This window comes from Carcharhinus amblyrhynchos, chromosome 20 (genome assembly GCF_965287045.1).
Source record: "Carcharhinus amblyrhynchos chromosome 20, sCarAmb.v2.hapA, whole genome shotgun sequence".
NCBI lineage: Eukaryota > Metazoa > Chordata > Chondrichthyes > Carcharhiniformes > Carcharhinidae > Carcharhinus > Carcharhinus amblyrhynchos.
The window spans coordinates 6,047,184-6,071,643 of NC_137343.1; the positions used below are offsets into that span (position 1 = coordinate 6,047,184).

At 41.1% G+C, this 24,460-nt stretch overlaps 1 protein-coding gene across 11 annotated transcripts in view; it reads left to right on the forward strand.

Moving 5' to 3' along the window:
• The window catches only part of fbrsl1 (fibrosin-like 1), an 884,033-nt gene that overhangs the window by 261,653 nt on the left and 597,920 nt on the right, over positions 1–24,460 (forward strand). For all 11 annotated transcript variants that reach the window (XM_080208005.1, XM_080208014.1, XM_080208006.1 and 8 more), the window contains one exon: positions 7,156–7,356. In XM_080208005.1, the coding sequence (XP_080064131.1) occupies positions 7,156–7,356 (201 nt within the window). The remainder of the gene's footprint in view (positions 1–7,155; positions 7,357–24,460) is intronic.

Below are 24,460 nucleotides of genomic sequence, written 5' to 3' on the forward strand. Positions count from 1 at the left end.
CCAAGTATAATGCGGATACATCAAGATTTCAATCATCACTGTTTCTTTTATATAAAATTGTTTTTCATTTTTAGTATGGTCTTTGTAGTCAGGAGGATCATGTAAGAATGGCTAATACTGCCTGTTGGGGCTGGGATTTTGGTCATTCTGAGGGATTATTAGCCAGTTTTATCCATTCTTAAAATTCGAGCTGGTCCGAATATTTTTCTCATGCTCAACACATGAATCGAGGTAAGGATTTGTATGTCAAGTAATGAGTTAGAACATTTTGAGCAAACAGCATACCCGGTTTAACTTGATTTATGCGTAGGCTTTCCACTCTTTGTCCATGGCATCTTAGATAATGATCAATATTGGTTATGCTGAATGCTTTCCCAGCAGGTGAAAACTCCAAATGCAACCATAAACAAAACTTTTTTTTAAGTGATTTGGAGCTTTCACCTGCTAGGAGAATATATGGCTCCAAGCCATTTATTAGGAGAGGGAAGTTACCATAAACTATTGAATTTAATCTAAATTATGTATCTTTAAAGCAGCACATGAAAAGATTAGACTGACACTGCAGTGAATGGTTTTCTCTGTAGAGCTTTTAAACAAAAAATACATACGTTTCCAAGGGATTAGATGCCAGATCCTTGCTCATTATAAAAACAGAAAATGCTGACTAAACTCAGCAGGTCTGGTAGCATCTTCAGAGAGCGAAACAGAATCAACGCTTGAATTCCGTATGATTTTTCTTCAAAACTGAGGAGGGATAGAAATGTAATGAATTATGTTGTTGGAGAAGGGGATTGGAGGATGTGGCAGAATAAAGGTCAGGGATGTGTTGGAACTAAGAAGACTTTGACAAAATATCATGGACACAAGATAAAGGGAGCCTTAATGATAGCATTAAGGACTAAAGAAGCACTAACAGTGGCATTACCTTACTCACTATAATCTATTTCTTTATATTATTTGGGCATTCTTACCCGCAGGTCGCATCTATATCTGTTGCGATTGGATCCAATTCTTAAAGCCCTCAAACGGAATCTAGTTTAAACTACTAATTTGTGAAATAGAGGCACTTCAATACAGTGCAACAATCTGTGCCAAACAGACAATCTTTGTCAAACATAAAGGGATGCAAATGTTGTCTGTTTCGACACAGTGGTTAGCGCTGCTGTCTCACAGCTCCAGGGACCTGGTTCAATTCCAGCCTTGGGTGACTGTGTGGAGTTTGCAGGTTCTCCCTGTGTGTCTGCATGGGTTTCCTCTGTGCTCCGGTTTTCTCCCACAGTCCAAAGGTGCGCTGCTTAAGTGGATTGGCAATTCTAAATTGTCTCTTAGAGTCTCAGGGTATGTAGGTTAGATGGATTAGCCATGCTAAACACGTTGGACTAAGGGGACTGCGCAGGAAAGAAGGATCTTGTCGGCGCAGACTCAATGGGACAAATGGCCTCAGCCGCACTGTAGGGATTCTGTGATTCCTATGATGGTTCCTGTTTTTAGTTTACCTTTCTCTCCCTCTGAAATTATCAGACCATGATCAGCTGGAGCTTGAGACTTGCGCACTATAATGTGACACTCAATGGTGTACTGAGAAAGCATTACAGAGTTGGAACTGCTGTCTTTCAACTAAGACATTAAACCAAGCCAATAAAATATTATTGATTATTGTGAGGTGAATTGAATGCAAATGTAGGGAATGTTGTACAGAGCATTGGTAAGACAACATCTGGAGTAAAGTATTGGTCTCCTTATTTAATGAATGATGTGAATGTATCAGTAGCAGTTCAGAACATTTAAAATCCTCAGGGGCCTTGACTATGTGGATTTGGAAAGGATATTTCCTGTTCTGAGAGAATCGAGAACTCGGGGGTCACTGTTTAAAAGTAAGGGGCTGCCCATTTAAGACAGCGATGAAGAGAAATCTTTTCACTGAGGGTCATGAGTCCTTGGAAACTCTTCCTCAAAGGATGATGGAAACAAAGTCTTTAAGGCAGAGGTTGATATATTCTTGATAAACATGAAGGTGACTAGCTGTTGTGGGAAAGGTGGAGTTGAGGTTTCAATCAGATCAGCTATAATTTTATTTAATGGCAGAGCAGGCTCAAGCTTGCTTTTCTGAATTCATATGCTTACATATAACCAACAACATCCATCACATAAAAAACAGTTTGGATCATTGTCACATTGTAGTCTGTGAGAGTTCATGCACAAATTGGCTGCTGAATTTCTAACTACAAGAGTGACCATCTTTGAAAAAATACTTAATTGGCTGTAAAGCACTTTGGGACATCCTGAGGTTTGGAAAGGAACCAAATAAATCCAAGTGCTGGAAAAACTTTGAATCTGTGGAGAGAGAAACTATTTTTTTGAGTCAAACTTTAGAGTAATATTTGATTCAACGTTAATTCTGTTCCCATCTCTCCACAAATACTGCCAGAATCACTGAGCTTTTTCAGCACTTCCTGTTTTTGACTTTATATTTACAGTATCTGAAGTATTTTGCTTTTACCTTTGTCACTGTTAAATTTTCTTTGTTTTAAAAGCTACTGTTAATTCTGAAATTATCCATCAGCTGGGCAGAGCTAGCCCAATCCATGACTTGTCCGTACGGTTTTCTGCATGGCTACCCCACTGATTATCCTGTTGTATGTGATGTATATCTCTGGAACTCTATTGTTAAACACTTGAGTGAATCTTCCATTTTGCTTTTCCAACAGCTCCATAGCCTCTAATGCTCATAGGTCTCCTACCAATCTATGCTTGTAGCTATCTAGTTTCCTGTTGCCTGACCCGTAAGTAGCATAATTGATGGTTTATCTCAAGGTTCTATTAACTCTAGAGAATTTTAGGCTTTATGCTGTCTTGAACGATATTCCTACTTAATATCAGTGGCCCCTTCACCTATTTTCCAACTGCCTGTCCATTTTGCTGACGATTCTTTGTGATGCTTAAAATATATCACTATATTTTAACCTTCTTTGTTGCAGCCTGGATGGGCCGAGTGGGCTCCTTCTGCATTGTAGCAATTCTATGATTTGACATTGTGTGCTGTAAGATAACTTCAGTTAAAGACATTTCCTTGTTAGACCAGCTGTCCTCTTGATCGAGGAATCCTGTAACACGGGAGGAGACGGATTTTTCCTTCATATTCGCTTCTGCAGATATCTCCCAATCATGATGACTGAGTTGAACAGACAGACAGCAATGAAAGTCAAAATCATAGCCTACTGATCCTCCCCGCAAAATTACTTTTTAAGCAATCAATCAAATAAAATTAGAACATGTTCCATTCAGCATGAAAATGCTCGCTGACCCCAGATTATAATTGGTCTGGCCACTTTTACTATTCTGCAGCTGTTCTGCCTAATAGGTTAAGGATTCTCCATAGATCCAGTATTGTCATAACAGAATCATGTTCCCCATTTAAATGGGGCTTCAGAAATGTATTTGAATTCTCTTCCCAGAGAATAGTGGGGACAGGGTCATTGTTTTTAGGCTGAGTTGAATATATTCTTGACTGAAAAGGAGTCAAAAGGGTATGGGAGAAGACAGGAATGTAGAAGCCACTATCAGATCATAAATTAACTTTAATAGTGGAGTAGTTGCCTTATATAGTGGGATGGTTTTGGGCAGAATGGCCTACTTCTGTTCTTATTTTGTATGTTTGCATTTCAACACAGCCTTTTGATGTTTAGAGTTTTGTAGTTTTTTTTCAGGTTGAGTGGTTTCAAGTTTTGCTGAACTTTGGATATAATCTGTATGGGTATTTAACTTTTTGTTTAGAGTTTCTTCTGTTTATTGAAGTAGCTGACGGATATGTTCTTGCTTTCACCTTGTGTTTTCATAATGTTCCTGGCCACTTTACTTCTAATAACCCTGTATAAATTTTCATATGTTTGCAATCTCATAGGAGACTCCCAAGAGATTTGTTCTGTATTTTGGAATGGAGCCCATGGGAGAAAAAAATCAAATTCTGCATTTGAATGACATTTAACACTTTGATTATCCGTTTACTGAAGCATGATGAGTTGGTATACTGAATTTTGACCAGCGTAACGGGCTGAAATACAAAGGGATGTACAGAGAATGGTTGGATATTTATAGGAAATAAATTATATTTTCCTTGTCAGTGTAGATAAGTTACAGAGACATGGGTGTCTGTCTCATCGTGCTTGATAAGCACATCTTGAGCATTTACGAATAGTTTCATTGAGCTTTCAGTGACTTAATTGATATGGAAGTTGATTTTGTGTGTTGTAACGCATGCAAACTAATCTATAATCTAGGAGTAAATTAATGGGCCCAACGATGTTGCCCATTCATTACGACTATGAATATTGACATCACCATAGCAATGAGGCCTGTAAAAGCCAACTAAGAAACAAATGCATGAAGGAAGTTTTAAGTTTTGTGCATAGGATTAATTCGGTGTACATATTTCATGTCCAAATTTGTCTCAATTAGTTTTCATGAAATCACGAATAAGAGTTGAACAAGGAGCTTTCAGAGATTTTATTTTTGTGTAATTCTTTTGTTATAAGAAAGAATTAATTCATGAGGAATAGCAAAGCCTTCAGCACACCTGAACAGTCATTCACACGGACAGGGCTGTCAGTAAGATTTATAGTTAGTAGTTAGCAACTCGTAAAATATTTGTAATATATCCTTAAAAGTTGGATGTACCGTTTTATTCAAGCAGTAACTTGGCTTTGCTCTCTCAGTAGTTTCAAAATAATAGTGGCAGTATAGTGTGATGTTGTGGTTTTGTATTTCAAGCAGTGGCTGGCACTCAGTTGAACTATCTGTGTGCAATGAGTTTGTTAGTTCTCAAGTGCTTCACTTAACAGTACACCCCGTAAAGGGATTGGAATAAACCACTGTGTGTCTCCTTGAATTCCTTGTATTTCGTAAATGGCTCAGAATTTGGAAGAACAATGCTCAGTTGTCAATTGTGGATGGATTTCCAATTTCAGTCTTCACTTCCAAGAAGTTGAAAGATATCGAGCACTTCATAAACAACGGGAGAAAATGATGAGGCAAATCTACACTACTCAAAACTTGTCTACCTTCTGATTAAGGTGTTGTCTCTCTACTAATGATCTACCGATGCTGGAGACAATATACAGCTCTTTAACTGTGCTCCACACACATCGTCTGTATCTTTAAGACTTGATTACCTGTAAAGACTTGCATTCCGACCATTATCCTGTAAATTGAGTCTGTATCTATGTATGCCCTGTTTATGAACACAGCTCCTCACTCGCCTGATGAAAGGGCAGTGCTCCAAAACTTGTGCTGCCAAATAAACCTGTTGGGCTTTAACCTGGTTTTTGAGACTTCTTACTGTCTCTCTAGTGCCTAGGATGACATCATGCCATCTGAAGATTTATGGTTACAAATTGCAGATGAATCGTAGAATCTTGGAACCCTACAGTGCAGGAAGAGACCCTTCGGCCCATTGAGTCTGCACCAACCACAATCCCACCCAAGCCCTACTCCATATCCCTACATATTTTACCCGCTAATCCACGCATCTCTAGACACTAAGGGAAATTTTAGCATGGCCAATCAACCTAACCTGCACATCTTTGGACTGTGGGAGGAAACCGGAGCACCTGGAGGAAACCCACACAGACATGAGGAGAATGTGCAAACTCCACACAGACAGTGACCTGAGCCGGAAATCAAACCCAGGTCCCTGGAGCTGTGAAGCAGCAGTACTAACCACTGTGCTACTGTACCACCCTGAAATAAGAAAGTTATAAACTATTTAAAATGGACAGCAACTGTAACCGGAATTCTCCGGTCGTTCACACGGCAGGATCCTCTGGTCCCACCAGCAGCGCACCCCTGCTGTAGGTTCCTTGGCAGTGTGGTGTGGCTGTGTTTTGAGTCTCAATGTGACACTTCCTAATATTTATTGCAAGTCGGGATCCTGCGTATTACCTGTACAGAATTGTTAGGATTTCCATGGGCATAAAGTCTCCTCTGCCTACAGTTTACAATATGTGAATACATTACTTGAAAAGTTGTCAAAATAGTTTGCTGCAAATCTGGGAACATGGTTCTTGCATTTAATTATCTTTTGAAGTAGAAATTTAAGAGCTTGAGAAGCAGGATCTTACAACACTGGACTTGTTAGAGAGCAGCTTTTCTGTAATACAGTTATTGTTGGCTTGAATTTCTTAATTTGTTTCTATCTCTGAGCTTATTTACTTGCAACCTAATGGCATTTTATGTTGATGAGGATGCCATGTTCAAAGGTCTTCATTTATGCAAAATCTGCTGTGATTAATTACAACACGATCTATTCAAAACCGTATTTTGTTTACGTATTTCTGAACTTTAAACTTGATTGCTCAGTACAAACCTAAATAGTACTACCGGCAAGGGACTAGGAAGATGTGTGCTAAATTAACTAATCTTATCTAGGACAATTGACTTGAGCATTCCAAAGGTGGGGATAAATGGAAGAAATCAAGCATTCTAATATATAATCATTGTCATGGTTACTGCTAAAACATATGGCACTATCTCATAACCCGTGCATTTAGCATGGCTAATCCATCTAACTGACACAGCCCTAACACTAAGCAGCAATTTAGCATGGCCAATCCATCTAACCTGCACATCTTTCACTGTGGAAGGAAACCGGAGCATCCCAAAGGAAACTCATGCAGATGTGGAGAATGTGCTAACTCCACACGGGCAATGACCCAAGGCTAGAATTGAACTTGAATCCCTGATGCTTGAAGCAGCAGAACTAAGCATGTGCCACCTTGCTGCCAATGCAGAAACATCACTTAGGCAAACTATTGAAAGGTTACCAATGCGCATAAAACAGTATCCATGTAACCATCACTTTGGGGGGAGTACAAAAGGAGGAGAACATAAGAAATAGGAGCAGGAGTAGGCCAACTAGCCCTTCGAGCCTGCCCCGCCATTCAGTAAGATCATGGCTGATCTGTCGTGGCTCAGTTCCACATTCCCGCCCTCTCCCCATAACCCTTGATCCCCTCTCTTATCAAAAACCCATCAACCCGCTTCTTAAAAATATTTAGCGAGGTAGCCTCCACCACTTCAACTCATACATTCTGATTTAATAACTGTAAGAAAAGATTCGATGATTTGTTTACTGAAATGCTTATTCTTTAATTTTTTCAGAAGGACCTTGCACTTAGACCACAAGAACGAAATGAAAAATGGGAGAAGCAAGTTGGGAAGAAACCACGGCAGGTGGCAAATGGCATGTTGGCAGAACCAAGTGAAAATGGGCATGAGAATGGGAATGGCACCTTTGATAGAGGTCGAGATCAGGGGAGGGATCGAACAAAGAAAAAAGTTCCATTGAAGAACTCTACGCAGGTCTGTGAAGTGTACCTCTTTCATTTGTATGTATGTAATGGAGAGTGCACTGGTTTGAACAGCAATGTTTGTTCAAGAATGTGGATTTTCATCATAGAATTTTAAAATCGTGTCTGTTTATATTTTCATTTAATAGAGTATATTAATTACCATTGTAATGAAGGGCTAGCTCAGTACAAATATTGGCCAAGTTTGGTTTGTTGTGTACTGCTTCCATTCCATAAAGTCCTGAGACACATCAAATCCATTAGAAGTGATATAATTGTTGACTTAAGTGAAAATTTCAACTGTTCTTGGATAAGCCAGCCAATTTACAGTGGATATTCAGCATGCTTTGTTTCATCTGCATTCAGTGACCATTGTAGTAAGAAACATTTACATATAGGAGGAAAATGCAGTTTCTTAAAGATATAGTGCAGTAGATAAAATATAAGGCAAGGAACTTGAGACAATGATTGTTTTGTTTTGGCATTTGATATTTTCAAATTCTAGCCAGCACTGGTTGTTGTCTGTAATTAAATGCTGTTTGATTTATACTCTTTTTTGCTGTATTTTTGCTTCAACAGAATATACTGTCAGTCTAATGTGCTATTTTATTGAAATCCATTACTTGGTTGGCAAAAAATGGCTGTTTTCGTAGCTTGACATTCATTTCACAATTTTCTTCGTGTTAATTTGGGGCAGCATATGGCAGGAAATTGACAGAAAACCACACGGGAAGTGTAATGCACAAACCAGATAAGCAAATTATCAGAACTTCCTTTGTCAACATATTCTTATGAGCTTTAAAAGTTAAAATAAACATTCAACTGGAAACTCAGAATCAAATCACATGTGCTTTACAAGATTTCAACTGACTGTATATTTCAATCCTGGGTAATTTATAATTGTTAAATAGTATGAAGGTATAAAGAGTGATGTAGGTTTCAACAAGTACAAACTCACTTGATGTCTCATTCAAAATCCTGGCTTTGAGAACAAAGTAAGTTCTTGCTTTACGTGAACAATAATATCAAGTCATGTGTAAGTTATCTTTGGCCAAGAAATGGAAATAAGTGATATTCTTCTCCCTCAGTTCTTACAAGGAAAATGAAAGCATATCCAATGTGACAGTTCTTCAAAAATAATGCAAATTATACCTCTGGAGATGCTTGACTTCATTGTTGGCTAAATAGTATGCTGTCTGAAATGGCATGGCACATGAACAGAAGAGTACAAATTGGCAAAGTGCCAACTTAGGCATGTGTGACAGTTGTGTTAAATTCAAAACTGATTATGGGTTGAAGTTCATTGATTTGCTTTTATTTTAAGCAATGTGCATTGGATTAGTTTAGGATTTATATTCATTTCTCTGGGAAACTACTGCAACAAATCAACCACATTTATAGAATTAATCTGCTCTGGTTTTGACCCTAGTTGCCTAGATGCTACCTTGCTGTAGGAGACACAAAATTGTATTAATTTGACAGGGCCCCTTGGAGTTTAACATTTTTCTACTGATCTAAAAATTAATTTTGGTTACGTCTATGTTGCAAGTGAGTCAATTTTTAGGTCGCCTGATTTCAATTAGCTTGTTTCTCAGCTAATGAAAATTTTTAAATATAGCACTTAAAACAAGAAACAAAAAAGAATTTTTTTTTGGATTTAGACAAAATAAACTAGAGAGGATTAGGTGAAAAGAGGAAAAATTGATAAGGTAATTCAGACAGAATATGAACATAGAAAATGGGAGCAAGAGTGGGTCATCTGGCCCTTTGTCTGTTTCCTCATTCAATATGATCATGGCTGATCCTCTATCTCAGTGCCATACACCTGCTCTCTCACCAGACTCCTTAATGCCTGTACAGTCTAGAAATCCATCTATTTCCTTAAATATATTCAGTTACTTGGTTTCCAGAGCCTTCTCTGGTAGAGAATTCCACAGGTTCCCCACACTGAGTGAAGTTTCTCCTCATTCAGCCCTGTGAGAATTTTATACATTTAAATTCCAGAGGATACAAGCCTAGTTGACCCAATTTGGCTCAAGCATTCGCCCCTGCGACACTCCCCTTTCTACTCCACCCACACTCAAAAAAAATTTATTCCCACTCTGTTTTTCCTGTCTGTGAACAAATTCTCAATCCATGCTAATATATTACCTGCAATCACGTGCTTTAATTTTGCACAGTAACTTCTTATGTGAGACTTTCTCAAAAGCTTTCTGAAAATTCAAATATAGCACGTCTGCTGGATCACCCTTATCTATTCTGCTAGTTGCATCCTCAAAAATCTCCAGTGGTTTTGTCAAACATGATTTCCCTTCCATAATCCATATTTATCTAATTGTTAGTATTTTCTAACTGTCATGTTATCACATCCTTTACAATAGACTCTAACATATTCCCTACTACTGATGTTAGGCTAACTTGTCTGTAATTCTTTGCTTTCTCCTCCCCCAATACCCCTTTTTTAAATAGTGTGGTTACATTTGTCACCCTCCAATCTGTCGGGTTTGTTCCAGAACCTATAGCATTTTGGAAGATGACAACCAAGACATCTACTATTTCCATGGCAACCTCATTTGGTATTCTAGGATGTAGGTTATCTGGCCCTGGAGATTTATTGACTTTCAGTCCCATTGCTTTCTCCAGCACAAGCTTTTTTCAGTAATGCTAAAATCCTTCCATTCTCTTTCTCACTAGACTTTTGCTCCTTAATGTATCTGTTGTTTGTTGTATATTCGTCCGTGAAAACAGAACTGAGTAACTGTTTAATTACTCTGCCCTCCCCTTGTTCATGATAATAAATTTTCTAATTTCAGACTGTGAGGGACCTGCATTTGTCTTCACTATCTTTAAAGCTTTTACAATCTGCTTTTATGTTCATTGCAGGTTTATTTTCACTCCTTTTCCCCTCCTCATTAATCTCTTGTCCTCTTTTGCTGAATTCTAAACTTCTTGCAATCCTCCGACTTACTACTTTTTACAGCATGTTTTTATGACTGCTTTGGATCTAATATTATCTGGAATTCCTTTTGTAAGCTATGGTTGGTCCACTTCCAGGAAGGGATGTGTAATTCTTGTAACGCATACATTCATTCCTTAAGTATTAGTCATTGCCTATCTACCAACATGCCTTTTAATGAAGTTCTTCAATCTGTCTGAGTCCCCTCACCCCTCCTACCTTCGTAGTTTCCTTTGTTTGGATTCAAGACCCTAGTTTTGGATAGGACTACTTCACTTTCCATCCTTAAGAAGAAGTCCATCCTGTTATGGTCACTATTTCCTAAAGGGCCCAGCACACAAAGATTATTAATTAACTCCTTCTCATTACACAGTGCCATATCTAGGATGGTCTGTTCCCTAGTTGGTTCCTTTATATGCTAATCTAAAAAAACACTGTGCACAAGCCAGGAATTCACCCTCTGCGATATTATTGCTAATTTGCTTTACCCAATCTATGTGTCAATTAAAAACCACCCATGATAACTGTAGCACCCTTGTAACATGCAACTCTAGTTTCCTGATTCATGCCATCCTCTACCTCTCCACTACTTTTTGGAGGCCTAGAGACCATCCTCCCCTTGTTGCTTGGAGTGGAATAAAGCAAAGAGAATCTAAGCAGAATTGAAACATTTAGTTTTTTCACCCCCACTCCACTACCTGCAGTTAGATTTCCTGGTGGCACTGATTCTTTTAGGGATATTAACTCTGTGTAAACTACCAGTTCTCCAGTAGCTCATGGAGTGGCTGCTCTATTAAATGTTAGCCCAACAAATGAGCATCAATGACAATATCTTTTCCTGTGACCACTTGTACTTTCTAGCCAGCATAGTGAACGTGAGAGCTTTAACTGAATTACTTGTCCCCTTCATTCTCGCAAACCCACCACACCAATGGTGTTCTGGTGTCCAACGTCCTTCTCAATTGTTATTTATCAACTTAGCACAGAATTGCTGATTTTGGTAGCCCAGAGCATTACAGGAAAATAGATGCTTTCTACATTTGTGCAGTTTTATTATTGTGCAATTAGTTTTGTGTCAACATCATATTTCATGAGCTGAGTGTTAGTCAACTCGGAGAGGAATTTTCTGGTCTAGGCAGCAGTTTAAGTGCTAACCCTTAAAATGTTATTTTGCAGTCATTAGTACTGTTTGCTTCTGCTAGGTAAGGTATAGTTGATAATTGCTTCTTACCAATGTCTAATGGGTTCTAAAATAGGATTTTCTATGAGAGTGTTTCTCTTCTTGTGTTTTTTGAGCCGTGTTGTTAGTTGTACCAATTCAGTTATAATGGCTGCACGCCCTGAGCACTCTGGTACCTCATGTACGTGCTTGCACTTGGATGATCTTTGAGTTCTATTGCATTTTTAATTTTAAGTTAGATACTTGTTTTTAAACCAGTGTTGCAGACCATCCTGTGTCACCGCATTACCTGTGAGCTTTAGTTTACCCCTTGTTCAAGTAAATGGACCATTTACTGTGGGGAAGAAGGCATTCAGCATGCTTTGTTTCATTAGTCAGAACATTGAATACAGGAGTTGGGACGTCTTGTTGAACGTAAGAACATAAGAAATAGGAGCAGGAGTAGGCCATCTAGCCCTTCGAGCCTGCCCCGCCATTCAGTAAGATCATAGCTGATCTGTCGTGGCTCAGTTCCACATTCCCGCCCTCTCCCCATAACCCTTAATCCCCTCGCTTATCAAAAACCCATCAACCCGCGTCTTAAAAATATTTAGCGAGGCAGCCTCCACCACTTCAACGGGCAGAGAATTCCAGAGATTCACCACCCTTTGAGTGAAGAAGTTCCTCCTCAACTCTGTTCTAAACCGCCCCCCCCCTTTATCTTGAGGCTGTGCCCCCTAGTCCTACTATCCTTTCTGAGCGGGAAGAGTCTCTCCACCTCGATCCTATCCATCCCATTCTTCATCTTATATGTCTCAATGAGATCTCCCCTCATTCTTCTAAACTCTAACGAGTACAAGCCCAGTTTATTCATCCTCTCCTCATAGCTCAACCCCCTCAACTCCGGTATCAGCCTAGTAAACCTCCTCTGCACTACCTCCAAGGCCAAAATATCCTTGTGTAAGTGCGGCGACCAAAACTGCACACAGTACTCCAGCTGCGGCCTCACCAATGCCCTGTACAGCTGCAACAAGACCTCCCTACTTTTATATTCAATCCCCCTCGCTATGAAGGCCAGCATCCCATTAGCCTTCCTGACCACCTGCTGCACCTGCAGGCTGGGTTTTTGCGACTCATGCACAAGGACCCCAAGGTCGCCTGCTGCAGTTTTTCGCCACGTAAGTAATAGTCCTTCCTACCATTATTCCTACCAAAGTGGACCACCTCGCACTTGCCAACATTAAATTCCATTTGCCCAGCCTATCTAGATCCTTCTGCAGACTCTCCACACCCTCCGCGCAATTTGCCGTTCCACCAATCTTGGTGTCATCAGCAAATTTCGACACCATACACTCAGTTCCCTCCTCCAGATCATCTATATAAATGGTAAATAGCTGAGGCCCCAGCACCGACCCCTGGGGCACTCCAAGTTGTACAAGACATTGATAAGGCCACATTCGAATACTGTGTACCATTCCGGTCACCATATTATAGAAGGGATATTATTAAACTAGAAAGAGTGCAGAAAAGATTTACTAGAATGCTACCAGGACTTGATGGTTTGAGTTTTAAGAAGAGGTCGGATAGACTGAGACTACTTTCTCTAGAGCATAGAAGACTGAGGAGTGAACTTTATAGAGGTCTATAAAACAATGAGGGGCATAGATGAGGTCAATATTTTTTCCCAAATATAGGGGAGTCTAAAACTAAAAGGCATAAGTTTAAGGTGAGAGGGGAGAGATATAAAATTCCAGAGGGGCATTTTTTTCAGAGGGTGGTGAGTGATTGGAACAAGCTGCCAGAGATAGCAGTAGAGGTGGGTACAATTTTGTCTTTTAAAAAGCAGTTAAACGGGTAAGATGGGTATGGAGAGATATGGGCCAAATGCGGGCAATTGGGATTAGTTTAGGGGTTTTTAAAAAAAGGGTGGCATGGACAAGTTGGACTGAAGGGTCTGTTTCCATGTTGTAAACCTCTATAGCTCTGTGACTCTAAATGTAATGAGCTCTTAATTTCAGAATTCCTATCATTGTAATTCAGCTTGGTAGATATATTAGATGTTGCCACATGCATCCATCAAAAAAATTCTGCCTAGACAGACAATATCTGCACAACCTAGTGTGTCCCATTGGACTTTGAATAGTGCCACTTCCTTCCCTTCCCCTAGCCCACAGAGATGAGCTTCCTTTACAGTTCCCTTGCTTAGCCTTGAATTTGATGCTAAGTTCTATCCTCTCTTCCTTCTGAAGGCTCATCTTGTCTGTGAGATTCACCTTCTGCTTCCTTAACCCTATTCCAATGTAATTGCTAACTACCCAATTTCCCGTCCTGTCTCCATTTTAGCTGACATTGTTAATCACAGAGTCATAGAGCTTTACAGCACAGGGAGGCCCTTCAACCTTCCGTGTTTATGCGGGTTCTTGCCTCAGCGCCCTTTCAAACAATGAGTTCCAGTTTCCACCACCCTGTGAGAAAAAGTTTTTCCTCAAATCCTCCATTAAGATGTTGGGCTGGATTCTGGTTATGTATTTACTGAATTTCAGTTGTAGCGATAAAATTTGCAACATGGATGTATATAAATTATTATTCTGTAGACTGCTGTGTACTTAATTATTCCTTGGTATTTGATCTTTCAAGAAAACAATGCTGCAGTGAAAACCAAGTGAGGAATCACTTCTTGGCATAGCTCTTTTTGCACTGTTGCTGTAGAATGAAGGAGTGTGCTTTGGTATACTTTTGAGCAGCTTGGTATAGGAGAGGACATCTTGAGGAAGAGCTATTCTTTAAAGCTTATTTAGAAATACACCAGTAATCAGTGTATTATGTCCGCGTCCTGAGTTTTATAATGTCAGCTTGACAGTTTTTATGCTTGTGTCTTTGCTAAATAAAACCATTTGGTCCTTCGTACCAAAGTGCTTTAATGCTGCTTTGTGTCCAGTAAGTCTAACAGAGTGTGGTACAGGACATTTGCCAAATACTTGAAGTTGTTTTTGGTGTGCAGGACCGCACATGGAGTTATACTCAATTGGTACACTTAACAGTATGTGTTTATAGAAGTTAAATAGACTAAACACCAAGCAAGTAAATTTTCCTTTTCACCCCTGTTTCATCACACACATACAAAAAAAAGCTTATAAAATATTCAGTGTATTTTATAATGGCTCATCAGATTTGTGAACTGTTTAGTTTTTATTCATATTAGACCAATTTTAGAGTACACTGAAGGATATCCTACATAGTTCAAAAGTTGAGTAAATTGATGGGCCTAATCATAATCTGATCTCAGTAGGTGTATTTCATTAAAACTGGCAATATGCCAGCCTTGTTGAGCCCTATTTACCAGTGTAGATGATCAGAAGGATCTTGGGGTCCGGGTCCATATGACTCTTAAATCAGCCTCTCAGGTAGAGGATGTTAAGAAGGCCGGTGGTGTACTGGCCCTCAATCGAGGGATTGAGTTTAGGAGTCGGGAGATAGTGCTGCAGCTTTATAAGAGCTGAGTCAGACCCCACTTAGAGGATTGTGCTCAGTTCTGGTCGCCTCATTACAGGAGGGATGTGGAAGCTATTGAAAGGGTGCAGAGGAGATTTACAAGGATGTTGCCTGGATTGGGTGGCATGCCTTATGAGGATAAGTTGGAGAGACGAAGGATGAGAGGTGACCTGATAGAGGTGTATAAGATATTGAGAGGTATAGATCGGGTGGATTCTCAGAGGGTTTTCCCCAGGGCTGAAATGGTTGCTATGAGAGGGCACAGGTTTAAGATGCTGGGGAGTAGGTACAGAGAAGATGTCAGGGGTAAGTTTCCCACTCAGGGTGGTGGGTGAGTAGAATTGGCTGCTTGTCAGTGGTGGTGGAGGCAAATTCGATAGGGTCTTTTAAGACACTTTTGGATGAGTACATGGGACTTAGTAGGATTGAGGGTTATAGGTAAGCCTAGTAGGTAGGGATATGATCAGCGCAACTTGTGGGCCGAAGGGCCTGTTTGTGCTGTGGTTTTTCTATGTTCTACCATCTGAACAGCACCTGTTGCATTTTTATAATATTGTTTCTTTGCCTTTTCTCTTTGGGGATGGGGTATATTTTTGGACAAAGGCAAAAATGGAAGGAAGTAGAGGTATTGGACACTGGCAAGTAACTCAGATAAGTAAGTAGTGTTAGTGCTGTTAGGTACTAATTGTTAGGTGTGTTAGATGCTGTTGGAATGCAGGTTGGCCCCTGTGATCTGCACACCAGGCTGTTTTGCTGTGGTTACCAGACATTTCCCAGACTGAGGGAAAGTTAATGGACAAAGTGAACCTGGATGTCTATTCTACAGTTTTCATTGACCAGCTGGTGACTCATATTGATGGAGATTTTGATGACCTGGTCTGTCAGTGGGAAATAGTGTGTGGCACCTGAAAATATCTAAGTAACCCTTTAACTTGTAGCCCGCTGGTGAATAATAGGTAGTATTTAAATGAAAGCCCTTTTTCTTTTCGAGATGTGCACTTTTATGTATGTTTTGGTAACTTTGATACAGTATCCCCATAGAACCATAGAATTCCTGCAATGCAGAAGGAGACCATTTGACCCATCAAGTCTGCACCGACTCTCCAAAAGAGCATCATACCCAGGCCCACCCCATGGTACCGTGACGCAACAATGCTAACCACTGTGTCACCATACCGCCCTCTATGTAGGGATGGCTTGCAGGGTCTCTCATTAATGACATGATGGAAGCATAAATTTGTACATGGGATTGACACCCATAACAGTTCACTCCTCTTCAGCTCGTCAAAACACTTCCATTTTTGAACCCTTTATTTCAATCTATCACTTCCTCGCTATCTGTGATGAGGCAAGAAGGTTGTATGTTATCAGTAGTGCTGTTGAACAGAGCTGTTTGAAGACATAGCAATGTCAATCTTTTAGATCCTGGATCAAAAGTAATATGGCCTCTGCTAACCTCCTCTCTCTGGCATTATGAAAATTGTTTGTAAACTAGTAATTTTCTTAACATTGATATTGAGCTGACTGATCAGTAATTCCTGGGACATGTCCTGTCCCTGTTTTAAATAAAGGAATTACATTAATAATCCTTCGGAAATGTACCTTTTTCTAACAAATTTGAGGAATGTTGCTTTTGCTCTCTCTTGCTTAGATTCTTTTAAAATTCACATTCTATCCATCTGGTCCAGGAGCTTTATTTTCTGAGTTACTTTAGTTTATTCAGTGCACTGCCCTTTTTTTAACCTTAAATGCGCACACCACATTGTTCTTCTCATCATTCAATGACATGCCTACCTGTTATATCCTCATGGTAAAAACTGTAGCAAAATAATTAGTCAAAATTTCTGTGACGTGTCCATCATTATCTGTGGTATCATCATTTCTATCACTAATGGTCCTATTCTCAAGATGTGCTCATAATTTTTCTCATTTCCTGTTTTTGAATTATTTTGAATCCATAGTGTGGTGATGATGTTGCACCAGCTATAATATACTAAGGCTTCAGTTCAAGAAGCATAAAAGCTGTTCAATATTTCCATTATCAATATCTATCTACAGTACATTTAACATACAATGTTTGGCATACAATTTGTACACCAAACACAAAATAGATTTCACACTTATTGTCTGAGCTATGATTTTTACAGCACGTTAGCTCTCAAATTCCCAATCTGTCATACCTGAATATCATGCTTCTGCGATACTTATTAATTTAAATTTTTTTGAGTTATCGCTCTACATTATCTCATGTTGGTTGACTCTCCTCATGACTGAGTCACTGAATAGTCTTCTAAAGGGAGTCTGTTTATTGTATTAAGCTCTTTCCTAACAAGCATTGATCTAATTAAAACTTCACTGTTTAATATTAATAAAGTGCTTTAATCAAAACAGAAAAAGCCAGAAATGCTTTGCAATTTAATCTGAATCTGGAGAAAGCAGATGGATGTTTGAGCGTTCACTGTATGTCAGGAACAGAGACTGAAATATAGTCAGATATTTTGAAATAGTAAAAACGAGGAGTAAAAAGAGTAAGGTCATAGTGTAAATGGGCTGACAGTTAAATTGGCAGGTCGCAGGAAGTGATGGTACAGGCTTGTGAACAGGATAGAGGGTGTTCAATACCATAGTCACCACTTCTGCCTTTGGTTCCCCATTATGGAGGAAATTACATGAACAACAATTATAGCATATTAGCTTAAAGAAAGTTCACCTCAATCATTGATTCTGATGGAATGAAATGGGGAGATAGTAGCATAATGCAGAGGTGCAGGCTAATGTTCTGGGGACAAGGGTTCAAATCCCACCATAGCAGCTGATGGAATTTAAATTCAATTAATAATCTGGAATTGAAACCAACTGGTTTCGCTCACGTACTTAAGGGAAAGAAATCTGCCGTCCTTAGCTGGTCTGGCTGACATGCCACTCCAGAGACACAGCAGTGTAGTTGACTCTTAACTGCCCTTTGAAATGATCTGGCAAGCTATTCAGTTGATTAGGGATGGACACTAAATGTTGGCTTTTCCAGTGATGCCTGCATCCTATGAAAGAATAAATTAAAAAGTATTTTGGGCTCTTGACAGTGACATAGGAGAAAGTAAATAGATAAGAGTTTCATGCTTGTTGTAAGGAAAAATTCCAAGCTAAGAAAGAAGTGCGTTTTTGTAGCACCATTCATGACCTCAGGATGTTCGAAACTTAGTTACAGTTAGTCAAATACTTTAAAGCCTGGTCACTTCTATAATTATGATCCCCATAGAGACTGATAACTTATTCAATGAAAGGAATTTCCATAACACCAATGGAAATAAGCCAACTGACAAAATTTAACTTTTTAAGACTTCTTACCATAACAAATAAACTAAAATCAACAAAGCTCTAACAGTAATTAACAGGCAAACGATGCATCAAAATATTGAAAAGATAACTTCCTGAGTGAGCCAAGGATGCGTTTTTGAGTTTTTGATTTTCAGCAGAATGTATTTTTGAACATTGTGAATTGTTTCTGTAATTGTTTCTCACTATTCATTTATGCTCTACTTTTTAGCCTATTTATCCAATTAACTTTAGCCAGTTCCCCCTCATACATGTGAAATTGACTTTGTTTAAAATTCTTGTTTATGATTGCAGTATGTAGTTTCAAACATTACATGGAATTCAATGGTATTATAACTATTTCCCAGTGGATCTTGATGACATTACTAATTAACCTTGATTCATTAAACAATGCTAGATCAAAATAGCTTTTATCTCTATTTAATTCCACAACATTTTGTTCCAAGAAATTAATCTACAAACTCATCTTCTACATCACTTTTACCAATTTGATTGTCCCATCCATATGAGTATGCAGTCTCTGCAATTACTACATTGTCTTTTTACAGGCTCAAATATTTCATGTTTAATGCTGTGTCCAATATTATAAATATGGTTAAGGGGCCAATAAACTGTTCCTGCAAGTGCTTTCTGACTCTTGCTTTTCCTTAATTCACACCCATACTGATTTTACTTCATGATCTTCTGAGGCCAGATCCTTGTTCATTAATGTCCTTAGGTCATCTTTTACCTTTATGTCTGTCTTTCTGGAATATTGTGTACCTTGGAATATTTGTTTCCCAACCTTAAACACTTTGTAACCATGTTTCTATATTGACAATTAGATCTAAATCATAAACCTCTCTTTGCGCCACTAGTTCATCCATCATTGCAGATACTTCCAACAGAGGTGAGACTCCTCTGTGGCTACAGCAATCCGACATGTCTTCCCTTTTGAGTATAGTCCCAACCATATCATTCCTGAGCTCCAGCATGCATCCCTGTTCCCAGATGAGAGGTATGAAGTTGAGCAGCTATACCGGAGTGCATCACACCATGTTTCAGAATTTCAGCAGTGATTCCATCTGCCCCAGAGATTTTGTTGTTCTTCAACCATCGAATAGCTTTATCAATTACCCTCTGGACTGGTGTGATGCTAGGATTGAGCCAGAGTGGTTATGATGAATGGAACTGAGGAAGTCAAAGATAGAGTCATGGTTGAGGAATTTTTCAAAATGTTTTCTCCAATGAGCGCTAACTGTTTCTCTGTTCCTGATAAGCGCTGTCCCATGTTCGGTTCTGAATGGAGTGGGCCAAGATGGCTTTTACAGCACTGAAGAAATTATGCATGTTAATATAGGTGAATTGTTGGATCCCTTGTGCTTATTCTTTGTGGCAGGTTTTATACTATTGCCTTCAGGTGCCCATAGGAGTGATGCTTTTCTCTTCAGACGTAGCGAAGTTTCTAGTCTGCGAAAACATTGCATCTATGCTCAGTCAGGTCCTATATTCTGTATCATTGACAACACAATTCATTGTGTGTCAGCTTGGCCTTTGACCAACTGAGGAAAAGAACATTTGAGAACCAGAATCTCAAACCCTAGACGAAGGCCATGATTTACCAGCAGCAGAGATCTCTAAGATCCTATGTGTTTTGGAAACTTGGACGACTTACAGCAGTTGCCTAAAAGCGTTGGAAATGAATCATCAGTAGTGCCATTACAAGATCCTCCAAATTCAATGCCAAGAAAGGTGGTCTGACAGCCACATCCTCTCCATGCAAATATGTCCACCACTGAGGTGCTAATCCCTCAAAACCAAGCTGTGCTGGGTGGAGTAGTTCATATGCCTGAGAGCAGGCTCCTAAATCAGCCACTCTTACTGGCAGGAGACTCCCAGGAAATCAGTGGAAATGCTTTAGTAATGTCCTCAAAACATCCCTGAAGAGATCAAACCTCTCTGCTAACTCATAACATAAGAACATAAGAAATAGGAGCAGGAGTAGGCCATCTAGCCCTTCGAGCCTGCCCCGCCATTCAATAAGATCATGGCTGATCTGTCGTGGCTCAGTTCCACATTCCCGCCCTCTCCCCATAACCCTTAATCCCCTCTCTTATCAAAAACCCATCAACCCGCGTCTTAAAAATATTTAGCAAGGCAGCCTCCACCACTTCAACGGGCAGAGAATTCCAGAGATTCACCACCCTTTGAGTGAAGAAGTTCCTCCTCAACTCCGCTCTAAACCGCCCCCCCTTTATCTTGAGGCTGTGCCCCCTAGTCCTACTGTCTTTTTTGAGCGGGAAGAGTCTCTCCACCTCTATCCTATCCATCCCATTCATCATCTTATACGTCTCAATGAGATCTCCCCTCATTCTTCTAAACTCCAACGAGTACAAGCCTAGTTTATTCAGCCTCTCCTCATAGCTCAACCCCCTCAACTCCGGTATCAGCCTAGTAAACCTCCTCTGTACTCCCTCCAAGGCCAAAATATCTTTGCGCAGGTGCGGCGCCCAAAACTGCACACAGTACTCCAGCTGCGGCCTCACCAATGCCCTATACAGCTGCAGCAAGACCTCCCTACTTTTATATTCAATCCCCCTCGCTATGAAGGCCAGCATCCCATTCGCCTTCCTGACCACCTGCTGCACCTGCAAGCTGGGTTTTTGCGACTCATGCACAAGGACCCCGAGGTCCCTCTGCACCGTCGCCTGCTGCAGTTTTTCGCCACGTAAGTAATAGTCCTTCCTACCATTATTCCTACCAAGTGCACCACCTCACACTTGCCAACATTAAATTCCATTTGCCATTTCCTGGCCCATTCGCCCAGCCTATCTAGATCCTCCTGCAGACTCTCCACACCCTCCGCACAATTTGCCGTTCCCCCAATCTTGGTGTCATCAGCAAATTTCGACACCCTACACTTGGTTCCCTCCTCCAGATCATCTATATAAATGGTAAAAAGCTGAGGCCCCAGCACTGACCCCTGGGGCACTCCACGTCACCATCCGCCAGACCTCCCCAGCGGTCCCCCAAGATTCATCGACAGGGGCACAAAAGGATAGACAGGAGGGCCAGAATGACTTAGAGGGACAGAAGGGTGCTGGCAAGGTGGTAGTGATAGGGGATGGGAGGGTCAAAGGAATTGACAGGAGGTTCTGTGGGCAGAGGTGTGACTCCAGGATGGTGGTCTGCCTCCCTGGAGCAGGGGTACAGGACATAACGGAAAGGATAGAGGGAATTTTGAAAGGGGAGGGGACCCAGGCAGAGGTGATAATACACGCAGGGGAGAGGGACGTAGGAAGACGGAATAGGGCAGATGTACGTAGGCAATTTAGGGAGTTGGGGTCCATACTGAAGAGCAGGACCTCCAGGGTGGCATTCTCTGGGCTGCTGCCTAGTACCAGCAGGGCTAGGAATAATGAGATCATGCAGCTGAATGCATGGTTGAGGGATTGGTGCAAGGTAGAGGCCTTTACTTTTGTAGACCACTGGGAAGTATTTGTGAGAGAAGGGCAACTGTATAGGAGGGATGGGGAAAATTTGAATGGGAGAGGGACAAATGTCTTAGCAGAGAGGTTAGCTGGAGTGTTTGGGCAGGGTTTAAACTAATAGGGAGGGGGGTGTGGGGATGTGACTGATAGCTCATTAGACACTGGGGTTGGGAGTGATTTGGGTGATAGGGTAGGTTTGGGTGAAAGGAAAATTATCAGGGAGAAGGAGTTCTGAGTGGCACTGGTGGGTTGGACTGCGTCTGTTTCAATGCGAGGAGTGTGATGGGTAAGACAGATGAGCTTAGGGCCTTGATGTTTGTGAGGAAGTTAGATGTGGTGGCAGTAACGGAGACGTGGTTACGTGAAGGTCAGGATTGGCAGCTGAATGTTCCTGGGTATAAGTGTTTTAGGTGTGACAGAGGAGGGTTGAAGAGAGGTGGTGGGGTGGCGTTGTTAGTAAAGGAGCACATTGCAGCAGTGCAGAGGGAGGATAATATGGAGGAGTTAGGGATTGAGTCGCTGTGGGTGGAGTTGAGGAATAAAAAGGGAGAGATTATGATGCTAGGAGTATACTGTAGGCCACCCAACAGCCCGAGGTCAGTGGAGGAAGGTATTTGCAGAGGCATTTTAGATAGGTGCAGAAAGAATAAGGTGGTTGTAGTGGGTGACTTTAATCTTCCTGGAGTGGATTGGAAGGTGCCTAGAGCTGGGGGTACGGAGGGAGAGGAGTTTGTAAAATGTGTGTTGGAAGGGTCCCTGGAGCAGTACGTAACTAGCCTGACTAGGGAGGGGGCTATACTGGATTTAGTGTTGGGAAATGAGCCGGGGCAGGTGGTTGAGGTTGAGGTAGGCGAACATGTGGCTAACAGTGACCACAAGTCTGTCTACTTTAGGATAAAAATGGAAAGGGATGAGTGCCGTCCGAAGGGGAGGGTGCTGAACTGGGGGAAGGCGAGCTATAGCCGGATTAGGAGGGAGCTGAAGGACACTGATTGGGAGGGGTTGTTAGCTGGCAAGTCCACGGTTGGTAAGTGGGAGGCTTTTAAGGGCAAACTGATAATGTTGCAGGAAAGGCATGTGCCGGCAAGGAGGAAGGATGGGAAAGGCAGGATTAGAGAGCCATGGATTACAGGGGGTATCGAAGACTTGGTCAGGAAGAAGAGGGAGACATATGTTAGGTCGAAACAACTGGGAACGGAGAGTGCACTGGAGGAATATAGAGAGAGTAGGAGGGAGCTAAAGAGGGGCGTTAGAAGGGCAAAAAGAGGGCATGAAATGGCTTTGGCTGATTGGATTAAGAAAAATCCAAAAGCATTTTACTCATATTAGGAGCAAGAGAGTGGTTAGAGGGAAAACTGGTCCTCTTAGGGACAAAGGAGGGGAGCTATGTATCGAGTCTGAGGGAATGGGGGAGATCCTGAATGAATACTTTGCGTCGGTATTCATGAAGGAGAGGGGTTTGGTGTCTTGTAATGTCTTGGAGGGAGCTGTAGATCAGTGGAAGGAAATATCCATTACGAGGGAGGAAGTGCTAAGGTTTTTAGGTAGCATAAAAACGGATAAAGCTCCGGGGCCTGATGGTATTTATCCCAGGCTGCTTAGGGAGGTGAAAGATGAAATTATTGGGCCTCTGACACAAATCTTTGTTTCTTCTTTGGACACAGGTGAGGTCCCAGAAGACTGGAGGGTAGCTAATGTGGTACCGCTGTTTAAAAAGGGTAGTAGGGATAACCCTGGTAATTATAGACCAGTGAGTTTGACATCGGTGGTAGGAAAATTATTGGAAAAAATTCTTAGGGATAGGATATATGAGCATTTGGAGCGTTGTGATCTGATTAGGGATACACAACATGGCTTTGTTCGGGGGAGGTCTTGCCTTACGAATCTGGTAGAATTCTTCGAGGAGGTGACAACAATGGTTGACGATGGGCGAGCTGTTGATGTCATCTATATGGATTTCAGTAAGGCGTTTGACAAAGTCCCTCGCGGTAGGCTGGTAGAAAAGGTTAAGGCACATGGGATACAAGGACAGGTAGCTAGGTGGATCGAAAACTGGCTGGGCAATAGGAGACAGAGAGTAGTAGTGGAAGGGTCCTTTTCTGGCTGGAGGTCAGTCACCAGTGGTGTGCCGCAGGGCTCAGTACTGGGACCTTTCCTCTTTGTAGTATATATAAATGACTTGGAAGAGGGCGTACGTGGTGTGATCAAGTTTGCGGATGACACCAAGATGGCAGGATTGGCAGATACTGAGGAGGACTGTCAGGTGACACAGCAGGATATAGATAGGTTGGTATATTGGGCAGATAGATGGCAGATGGAATTTAATCCTGACAAATGCGAGGTGATGCATTTTGGAAGGAATAATGCAGGGAGGAGTTACGTGATAAAAGGTAGGCCGATTAAGAGTATAGAAATACAGAGGGACCTGGGAGTGCAGGTGCACAAGTCTCTGAAGGTGTCAACACAAGTAGAGAAGGTTGTGAAGAAAGCTTATGGAATGCTAGCCTTTATAGGAAGGGGTATAGAGTATAAGAGCTGCCGTCTAATGCTTCAGTTGTACAGAACGTTGGTTAGACTGCATTTGGAATACTGCGTCCAGTTCTGGTCACCTTACTACCGGAAGGACGTGGAGACCCTGGAGAGGGTGCAGAGGAGGTTTACCAGGATGTTGCCTGCCATGGAAGGACTGAGTTACAAGGAAAGGTTG